This window comes from Plectropomus leopardus, chromosome 1 (genome assembly GCF_026936395.1).
Source record: "Plectropomus leopardus strain MGB_pleo_1.0 chromosome 1, ASM2693639v1, whole genome shotgun sequence".
Lineage (NCBI taxonomy): Eukaryota > Metazoa > Chordata > Actinopteri > Perciformes > Serranidae > Plectropomus > Plectropomus leopardus.
In genome coordinates, this window is record NC_142176.1 from 1,848,752 (window position 1) to 1,859,886 (window position 11,135).

The window sequence follows — 11,135 nt, forward strand, 5'->3', positions numbered from 1 at the left end:
GTGTTTAAATAAAAATGGTTTATTCTCTTTCAATATAGCTTTTGTTCTATCCGCAGCAGAAAACAGCCTCCGTGCCACTCAGTGCTAAAACCGGATCTCAGGTCACCACAGCAGCGAAACGACGGACTAACGTCTTTACAGCACAACACCGGCTTCATACTGATCCACAACAGTCACTCTGCTCACTTAAAACCAGGAGGAGGAGGAGGAGGAGGAGGGGAGGGGAGGAGGAGGGGGAGGAGGAGGAGGAGGAGGAGGAGGAGGAGGGGAGGGAGGAGGAGGAGGAGGGGGTTCAGACCTGATTTCAGATCTGGTTTCTGTGTTCGAGCAGCAGATCCCCTCCGGGGTTTAGTTTGTTGGGAGAAGTTTGATCCGTGCGAGTTTGTGTTTGCTGCAAATTGACATCTTGCTCCGTATGGCTGTTGATGTGGAGGCAGAAGTTTCTGCCACGAAAAGGTCACAAGTTGAGGTAATAAAGATTCTTCCTGAGAGAAGGAAAGGGAACAAAAACCCCAAAAAACAATTAGAGGTCAAACAAAGTGATCATGTGACAAACTCAGTGGCTGTAGAAACGTTTTGTTGCGTCACACTGACGCGTGTTTCTGTTATTTAGTCCACTCAGACAGGTGTTCATGAAAACAGGGTTTTTATTCCTTTATTAAAAAAACAAAAAAGAACGTCCTCAACAAGGATTGTTTAAAAAAATGAAAAATATTTGCATTTCTTATAATTAAAAAAAAACTTCAAAATAAAATAAAATTATCATTACTGCTCAAAATAAAAATAATTTTAAACGTTTTTTTTTTTTGCTTGTTTTCAGGTAATTTTTTTGTAGTTCTCAAAATACCGAGGCCAAAAGAAGTAACGTTTGTTTGTTTGTTTGTTTGTTTGTGGTCATCTGACTGATGTGACGTTTCATGAGAAACAAAACATGAAAATACAAAAACACTTTTTCCAAAATAATCCATCCGCCTGGGTCTGAGTAAACCGCATCATGTCTACACAGAAATGATGCTGGACAGAATAATAGAAACACCTGTTCAAACTCAAACTGAATAAACATCTCAAACAGTTTAAATTAAATACAAATATTATGACCTTCACGGAGGATTTTCAAATGACTGCTTTAGTTTTAGCGACTGTGTGTGTGTGTGTGCGTGTGTGTGTGTGTGTTACCTGCTCTCTGGTTATCATGTTGCGTTGGAGCTGCTTATGGCCTTTGTGCCGTCTGTGTTGGCGTTTGCCTGTTCCTTCACAGGATCTGATCAAACAACAAAAAATCGTAAATTAAGCCGTTACAGGTGCGTCTTTGTCCTGATGTTGAGGTTTGTTTTTTTTATGGACGCAGCGACGTGCATCGGTGTGTGTGTGTGTGTGTGTGTACTGACAGAAGTACGGGTGCTGCATGGCCTCGGCGGCGGTCAGCCTCTGCTGGTGGTCGTAGCGCAGCAGTTTGTCCAGCAGGTCCAGAGCCTCCGGACTCACCAGGTGCTGGTTCTCGGACTGGATGAACTGCTCCCAGCGTTTCCTCGTCTGCCTGAACGCAAAACGGTTCAAACGTTTGTCTCGTCCTCTGACGCCGAACCTTATTACATCAACACCGCCGACGAATCCCTGCAGGCGAGCTCGCCACATCTCCGCGCTCAGCTTAAATGTTTACAGCTTTAATCTGCACTCTGAACGCCGAGTTTCACTTTAATCTGAAAAGACTTTTCCTTTGGAAGATTTCGATGAAGATGAAGATGAAGATGAAGATACTCACTGTCCCAGCAGGTCTTTGAAGCGCGTGTCCAGTTCTATGTGATATTTGTGCAGATAACCGAAGAGCTCATCAGTGCCGAGAACCTTGGCGATGCGGACCAGCTGCAAAAAACACACGCACGCACGCACGCACGCACGCACGCACGCACGCACGCACGCACGCACGCACGCACGCACGCACGCACGCACACACACACACACACACACACAATCAGGGCTCTGATGACTTTAAGACTTTTTAATGCAACTCCGATTTCCGAGTTTCAGAAAAGACTTTATTGATCCGTCGCGGGAAAATTCGCTGTTTGCAGCAACTTCGGAAAAAAAGACCAGAATCAGAATAAGCGTCGCAAAAAAAATAAGATACACTAAAAATAAAGTAAAAATACTACTATCACAGTAAGTTATTAATATCTAAAATAACCAAAATTAAAAGCAATTTATTTTGATTCTAAAATAAAATGAAACACAATGAAAATATTTTCTTATGATTAAAGTATCTATTTAGTTTACCAGCAGAAGGAAATATCTGGTATTTTTGGCTGTTTTTCTTGACGATTTTGTGATTCCACGGATGGATTCCCATCATGATGCGTTCCAAAAAATGCATTTATTAAATGTATTAACTAAAAAAAAGAGATTTTACCAATTATTAAGAAAAAAACACAAAATAAATTGTTTTTAATTTATTAACAAAAAAAATTATACCAATTATTTTGAGATTTTACAATGCAAAACCAGATTTTTTTTTTTTTTAAATGATTTTTAAAATCCTCCTTCCCACGTCTGAGCATTTTAATTTAAGTTAATTTAATACCAATTAAGGGCTTATTTTTAAATGAATGAATTTAATGCATTTTACGACTTTTTCAGAACTCTTTTAACACATAATTTCCAAACTGCGGATGGACTTGATTACAGTCACAGAGTTCGCCGTGTGGACGTGAGTTCGACGCGTGGACGTGAGTCCGGCGGCTCACCTGGTCGTAGTTGTCCTGGCCGTGAAAAAACGGCTCCTTCAGAAAGATCATGCTGGCCAACATGCAGCCGAGACTCCACATGTCCAAACTGTAGTCATACATCTGAGGACGGACAAAAAAGAGTGAAAAACACCTGGAGGAGGATTTCAGAGAGCGCAGAGTCGCACAGCCACAGATACCTGATAGTCGACGAGCAGCTCGGGGCCTTTGAAGTAGCGCGAGGCGACCCTGACGTTGTATTCCTGAGCGGGATGGTAAAATTCGGCCAAACCCCAATCTATGAGACGCAGCTGAGACACACAGAGGACAGAATCCGCTTTATATCACCGAGGACACGTTTAAAAGAAAAATTAGCATCATTCCTTAACAATAATAATCCGTTTGTGATCTTCCTGTAAAAGCGAAGAGTCGTCAGCACCTTCCTCATCTGGTGGTCGATCATCACGTTGTGGGGCTTCACGTCCCGGTGCATGATCCCCATACTGTGACAGTAGTCCAGAGCCTGAACACACACGTTCATACTTTAGACACGGTTTATACGCAGTAAAACTCAAACAAAGCGCTCACTCGCAGTAAAACTTACTGAATCTGAATAAAAGCAGCTGAAATAGAAAAGCACGCCGATTATAGCGTGTTTTTAAAAATATTGTTGTTGCCACACAGACGTTAGGAGCGAGACGCCTCTTCAGCGCGTACGCTGGCAATAACACAAAAAAATTATTATTTCCACACATGCAGTGCGTCCCGGCAAAAGAGGCAACATTTCCAAAAAATATTATAAAGAAATTAATGGATAAATAAATAAATACAGCAAAGAGACGATAACAAATAACAATAATAGTGATAATTATAATACTGATAGTAATAATGATCATAATCAAATAATGTAAAAAAATTAATAATTGAAAAAAATTAAACTATATTTATTATTAACAGTTCTTTTTTTATTATTTTCATTATTAAAATAGTGTACAAAATGCATAAAATTAAGGAAAATACAATGTTTTTTTTTAAGTGTAGCAGTGCAGAAGTGCACAGCATGATGCAACCAAGTCAGAGTTAAAGGTTAAATATAAATACAGAAATATTACAGCTTCTTCACAAATCACTCAAATAAGGATAAATACAATAATTTGCCAAAACAATGAAAATTAAAAATATTGCTGCTGAGTGAATCCCTCGCTGTGACAAACATACTCTAACGTTTGTATTAAATGTCAATGAAATAAATAAATACACGGATGTTAGATTAGTGTCGCCGTAAAGGCGTTTTTACCTTCAGCAGCTCGTACATGTAGTAACGGATATCGTAGTCCGTCAGCTTCTGGTAAAGCTCCTGCACAACAACACAAACGTTCAGAAAACGTTAAAAACGCGACGTCTGCGGCTCCTTTAAACGTGAGCAACAGTAACCAAGGGGTTAAATGCGTGTTATTGAGAATGGACGTGGATGGCGGTGCTGCTGCTGCATGTATGATGTCGGCCAAACTCAAGTACCTTAAAATCTGTGTTATTGATGCACTCAAAGACAAGCGCCGGTGTTCGGGACTGCAAAGAGACACAAGACACGAGGCTCAACTGAGGACAGCGGCAGGAGGGTGGAGATCATTATCTCTCTCACACACACACACACACACACACACACACACACACACACACACACACACACACACACACACACACACACACACACACGGCTGGATTATCGCTGCTGGCGTGCCCGCATGCAGCAGAGTGACGGCGGGACTCGAACTCACCACCGGGTCTTTGACCGTGTCCACCAGCCGGATGATGTTGGTTCCTCCGCGAAGGTTTTCAAGGATTTTGATTTCCCGTTTGATCTTCTTCTTCTTGACGGGCTGCGAGAGAAAACGCAACATGCGTTTAATAAAAAACTAAACAACAAAATAATAATTCTGCGGCAGGAACCGATCCTCCAAAACACAACCAAAACATTGGTAACGTTTTCCGCGTATGTTCCCAAAATGTTCTTAAAGTTCGGGCAACATGCTCGATAAACATGCATGTTTTTTTTAAAAAAGTCCGTTATCTCAGGCCTCAGTAACATTTTCTGAATGTTGCTTTGAAAACGTTCTCCCTTTGTTCTCATGTAACATTGTGGGAACGTTTTATAAATAAAAACATCCGCTGATCTGTCGCCTCTCAACGTCACCTAAACATTCTCACAACGTTTCAGTTCAAACGTTACGTCTTCAGCTTTTAACCTCACAGGAACATTATTTGAGATGATAAACGTCCTTAAAACGTTCTTTGAACGTTAGACTAAAATGTTTCTTTTAAAACATTATTGTAACTTTTAAGTAACGTCGACCAACATTGTGGGAAGGTTCCCCGCTCGCAGTCTCACCTTGAGGATTTTCACCACCACCTTCTCGCTGTTGGTCACATTTATGGCCTCGAACACTTCGCTGTACTTCCCTCGGCCCAGTTTACGCACCAGCTGATAGTTGTCTTGATTGCTGAGGAAGACGAGAAACGTTTGATCGTTTTTTCTGTGAAAAATGACCCAGCGGCAGTAAAACTGTAGAAATGTAGGCGTACCTCCAGTTTGGCACGTGTGCGTCGTAGTCCCAGTACTCTCTGTTCTTCTGCGTGTTGACATCGGTGTACACCCGAGCCTTGCTGCTGGCCGGCGTGGATCCGGGCATCGCTAGCTTCGCGGCTCCGTGACGAGGACCTTCCCCTCCCGCTGAATACTCGTGGGCTCGATACTGGAAGGCGGCGCAGCGACTCTCCAGAAGACGCGGCTCTACGAAGACCCCCGGGCCGCGCTGACCATCGGCTTTGGCTGCTTGCGCCCTCTGCTGAAAGGCGTCGGGCCGGTCGGACGCGGCGGCGGTGCAGACGGACAGAGCTACGATGACCGAGTGTGTGAAGCCCCTGAGCAGGATGTTGGGCAGGATGGGATGGAGACCCGCCAGCTGCAGGAGGACCGCGGAGAAGAAGAGACTGAAGACCGGGACAGACATGACGGTAACAAGTTCACATACGACAAAGAAACGCATAAATGAGGCGTCTACACGTGTCAGACGGTTAAAAACCCGGGAATACCAGCTCGATTTCTTTCAAATACATGGAAAAAAGAAAGAAAGTACAACACATTTATTTGGAAATTAGCTCATAAAAAAGGTAAATTTAAAATAAAAAAATAAAGGAAATGACCTGTAAAGCTGCTTAAAAATAATAATTTAGTGAAAAAAAAAACAAAACAAATATATAGTTAGCTGGATTTTATTTTCCCGAGCTGCTTCAAAAATAATCATCTACATTTTTTTCAGTTCCTTCATCGCCTTTTTCTTATGTTTCTGAAAGAACCGGCACTGGGTTTGAAAGGGTTAAAATTAACGTTTTAAGATCTTTTCAAGGTTTTTTTCTTTTTTTTTAACCAAAATTAAGATTAGTTTTAAAGACAAATCATCTTTTTCTTATTCCAGCAGTGCAGGTGAGTTTGGTGTATTTGTGGTCCTAAGCAGAAGCGTGTTTTCTGTTAAATATGGTTATTTAAGTGAGTTTGGTTAATCTACATTTTGCCAACACGGAAGTGCAATTATTAATTCAAATGTATAAAGACGTTAGAAGAGCTCAAATAAATAAATTAATAAAATAAAATAAATATTGATAAATTAAATTAAAAGTTTCTTGCAAATATGACCTCAAATATTAAATGAAAACTAATGTGTTTTTATGTGTTTTAAGGCTTAATATTTATAAAATTTAATTTAAGACATTTTAAGACTTTTTCAGGACCCGTAGACAAAATAAAATCTTCACATTTTTAGAGCTGTAACAGGAAAAACTGAAAAATGACTTTAAATATTTAACAATATTAAAAACAGTTTGATTAATTTCCTGTAAACTGGCTCGTCAATCACTCAGCTAATCGTTGCATCTCTGTGTGTTTGATTCTCTGCTGTCCGACTGATTTAACCAGTAAAAATGACCACGACAGTAACGACCGCAACTGGGTTTAAAGCCTTTAACATTTTGAGAAACTTGAATTTAATTTGTTAAATAAAGCAGCAGATTAAAAACACACAGTCCTTTGACGCGTTACAGCTGGACTGGATTTCCACGGAGACTCAGCAGTCGGTTTAAAACACGTTTTTCACATCTGAGAAAAAGATTTTCAATTTCTGAACACAGAAAAAGGAGATTTTTGTGTTTCTTTCTCTCCTTTAAGTCCAAATCAGACCAGGTCAACCTGAAAACCACCGTACCAAAACCTGTCAAACACAGAGCCTTTAAACACAAAAAACCTCTGACACACACACACACACACACACACACACACACACACACAAACACACACACACTCCACAAGCAGTTTTACTGCATCCACATCACAGCAGAGCAGCAAACCGTCGTTTTTATTTTATTCATCGATCTGTTAAACCTGCACCAGTTCATCATAATCCACCAAAAACTGTTTAAAATACACTTTCAGGTTTGTTTCATTTTGTTTTCCATTTGAGAAAACGACATTATCGGCCTGGCTGATTATCAGGGCCGATATTTGGCATTTTGGAGATTATCTGTATCTGCGTTTTATTTCGATAATCGGAGGTAAAATTAATTCATTAAAAGGTGCAAAGAAAGTGTCAGCATGGGAGGAACTTAAGGAGCTTTTGTTATTTATTCATTTTTATTTAATTTTTAAAGTTTTGTGTTGCCGTTTGTTATTTTCCAAATTCCTAATATAGATTTTCATTTTTATTGTAAATACATACGGGTTCCAAATATCCGTCATCGGCCTCATTGAATACTAATAATCAGTATCGACTCTGAAAAACCAACATCAGTCGACCGCGAGAGAAAACAGCACAGTGACGATCTCCATCCAAAATACACCCAAAAACAGCCGGACTAAGATTATCAGACCTGAACCAGATTAACACAGACCGTAGACCAGGTTTCATATTTGTGATACATTTATTCTCTTTGTCATAAAAGAGTATTTTTCTTGTCAAGCCTGGATGAGCTTAACAACTAAGAGTCCACAGAGTGTAAAATCTTGATTTAACAGCATTTTCACATCCAGATCAGAACAGACAGCTGCAGACCACATAGCACCATATTCAGACCCGTCAGACCGGATCCGCATTATTAGTCCCACAGAGGGGAGACTTGAATTGTTACAGCAGCTATGAGGTGCATGAAAAAACAACTATACAAATAGTAAAATATAAATATTAAAAAATAAAAAAACAAGGTGCCAAGTATAATATTTTTTAAAGGTGCAAACTCAACAGATCACATCACAGCGCTGGATGAAAAAAGTTTTAAATCCAGTTTCAGGTTTGTGACACTTATTTTATATTTCCTATTTGAGAAAATGGGAAACCAGTAATATCCATCAAACTTTTAGGGCTGCAGGGACGATGCAATACTTTTTTCACATTGCGGTGTGTGAAATGTTTGTATGCGCACTTTATTGGTGTGTGCTGGTACAGCTGAGTCTGTTTCATTCACATGTAGTTTATTTAATTGTGACTGTGGAGGCAAATTTTAAATGTATTTATATTTGTATCTTGGAACCATTTCTAGCAAGTCCTTCTAATTTCCTATTTTTCTGAGTCACCTAAATGCATCAGCTGACCTGAGGGTCCTCATTAAGAGCAGCTGTGCTAAATCAGCAGAGAAAACAAAGAACAAACACTCTTCAACCAGCGTGTGTTTGCTTTAATCCCAGTTTACTTTGATTAACGTGTTCATTACCATATTGATTGCCTGTTTTCGTAGAAGCCTGTTTATTTGGGGAATTGTCTGTTTGGTGTTTTGATTTCCGTTTTGATGCCACAATCAGACAAATCAGCTGAGCTTCAGCCAGCAGCTCTCCACGCATCCTGCACAGGAGTCGGCTCCTCATTCGTCTGACGCGCCCAGATCACCCAAAAAACGGTGAGTACAAACCAGCTCATCATATCTGCTCTGGTGTCTGTGGACGGCTTTTTAAAAACGATTTAGAAGCTGCAATAACATTAACTACAAGTACAGTCTGAAATCAGCTATCCACAGAGCCGTTTCTCTTCTTTCTCTGCTGTGTTAAAAGACAGCAATCCTTTAATGTTAATTAATTAACTAATTAACGTTTTCACTCTGCTCTTATGTTGTTGTTTTTTGTTTTTTTTTTGCAAATTAAACCCCAGCAACACGTGTGCAGAATCAGTTTAGAGACACCTTTACTCAAATCTTTCTCAAAACACACACACAAGGACATATATATATATATATATATGTGTGTGTGTGTGTGTGTGTGTGTGTGTATGCATGTATATATAGTATGTATAGATATTCTATTTTTGCATAATCGTCATAAATATTCACATATATTTGCATAACTATATTGTTTATATTTTTACTGTGTAACATGCCTGTGCAATATTTTACCACTTACTGTGCAATAATATTTATATGCTTTATTTTCATATTTTTGCAGTATTTATACTACACTAGAGATGTCCCAATCCAATCTTTTTGGCTTATCGAAATTGGCCATATGTGTTTTTACTTTCCTGCATAACAACACAGAATATCAACTGTCCAACTCCACCGACTCTGTTTCTAGACCTGCGGTGAAACATCACACGCCATACCTGAAAAACGCAGTACGAGACTGTTTATTTACTTTCTTTACTGCAGTCATGAGCGCGCAATTCATTTCAGCTCAGTGTCAGAGTCTCACGCTCTGCTGTCAGTATCATGCACGGTGTTTCTCCGCCCTGCTCGGAGGAGAGACAGACAGTGCAAAGCTTAGGACAACCTGCAACAGAGCCACCGATAAACCTGCACCGCTAAACCGGACGTCACTATGTGTATATGTCAGTTAACCTGAGCGCCTGTCAATCATGGACCTGCAGTCTCTGTACGAGTTAACGGTGTATGTACGTTTCATAATCTTTTACTTAGATTTATCTGATTTCTTACATGTTATCCTTTTTAGCTCTCAAATCACTTTTGCTGTTTTGTCTTATTTTAAAATTCTAAAAATTTGGCTGCTGAAAATGTCTGGCCCATCTCTGTATTTTTTAATTATCTTTTTAATCCGGACCGATTGGATTTGTAATTGAATAGCATTACTTGTGCTGTCAGATTTTAAATTCCTGTAAAAGCTAATTTCCCCCAAAAAACACAATTTGAATAAAATCCTTTAACTCTGTTTGGAGCCTGGTCACGACGCGGGTCCCCGGGGCCTTTTCACCCACCGCAAAGATCCTTTTCACACCTAAAAACAGACCAGTAACGCTGTGTTTCGCTGTTTCTGGTTAAATTAACATTTGATCAGCCTCTGCGGACCAACATCACTCACGACCAACTGACGCTAACTAGCTAGTTAGCTTGCTTACTTAGCAAAACATAAAATCACAACATTTTAACCTCTAACGCGCCAAAACGCACTCGCGCGGGCTGTAAATGTGTGTGTCTGAAACTATAAATATTTACGTGTTACAGTCTGCGGATTAGCTCGGACATTAGTGTGAAATATGAAATCAATAACGAGGCTAAAGTTAGCCGGCTAACCTCGTCGTAGAAATGCTCGAGCTCACAGGAAGTCCGCCCGACATCAACGTTAGCTCGTTAGCACCTGGTTAGCGGGTCATTAGCTCCTCGCGCGGCCGGTGTAGCTCCTCCAGGTGTGAAGATTTCGATAACGTGTGTGTGTATCATCCGTATCGATGATGTATTGATCCGATCGGATGGGTGGTGGAGGAACATCGAGCTGCGGTTCGTTAGCAGAACCAGGATGCTCTTCCGTTTTGCGGTAAACATCACCCGGAAGTGATTCAGGAGGCTCCGTGACCTTTACAAGTAAAAGTCCTGCGTTTACGTTTTTCATTAGGGACTGTTCGTTACTAATAAGAGAGGAGGGGGCGGTGCAGCGCGACGGGGGTTTAGGGCCATGTTAAAGGGGGAAAAAAAAAGATTTGAAGAATAAATTCACAATATGAGAATAAAATAGTAATTTCCAGAATAAAGTCGGAATATGTGAAAAGTCGTAATATTTTGAGATTTAAGGCGTACTTTTTTACAAGAAAAAAAGGCAAGATTGAAGGTTTTTTGTTACCGGAAAAAAGTAATATTATGAGAAAAAAAAGCCAGTATTTCAAGAATAAGGTTGTAGTTTTAGGAGAAAAAAGTCGCGATTTTATGAGAATAAACTCGTAATATGAGAATAAAGTTGTGATTTTGCAAAAAAAAAAAAAAAAAAGTTGTAGTTTTACGAGAAAAAAAGTTGCAATTTTATGAGAATAAACTAAATATTAAGTCATAATATTATGAGAAAAGTAATATTTCGAGAATAAAGTCGTAGCTGTGGGAGAACAAATGTGGTAATTAAATGAGAATAACTTGTAATATTACAAGAATAAAGTTGTA

The 11,135-nt window shown here is 39.7% G+C and overlaps 1 protein-coding gene and 1 long non-coding RNA gene across 2 annotated transcripts in view; one reads left to right on the forward strand and one right to left on the reverse strand.

Moving 5' to 3' along the window:
- Positions 1–10,548, reverse strand: LOC121967035 (casein kinase II subunit alpha'-like). The gene is made up of 13 exons (XM_088078508.1): positions 10,281–10,548; positions 5,304–5,683; positions 5,110–5,221; positions 4,499–4,600; positions 4,239–4,289; positions 4,018–4,077; positions 3,160–3,243; positions 2,921–3,031; positions 2,742–2,843; positions 1,763–1,863; positions 1,389–1,537; positions 1,177–1,261; positions 1–485 (listed from the first exon to the last, which is right to left on the reverse strand). The coding sequence occupies exons 2-12, from the start codon at positions 5,408–5,410 to the stop codon at positions 1,191–1,193; spliced, it is 1,050 nt and encodes a 349-aa protein (XP_087934634.1). The 5' UTR covers positions 5,411–5,683; positions 10,281–10,548; the 3' UTR covers positions 1–485; positions 1,177–1,190.
- LOC148190329 (uncharacterized) overlaps positions 8,422–11,135 on the forward strand; it is a 25,142-nt gene continuing 22,428 nt past the window's right edge. The window contains exon 1 of the long non-coding RNA XR_015776765.1: positions 8,422–8,660. This is a non-coding gene — a long non-coding RNA (uncharacterized LOC148190329). The remainder of the gene's footprint in view (positions 8,661–11,135) is intronic.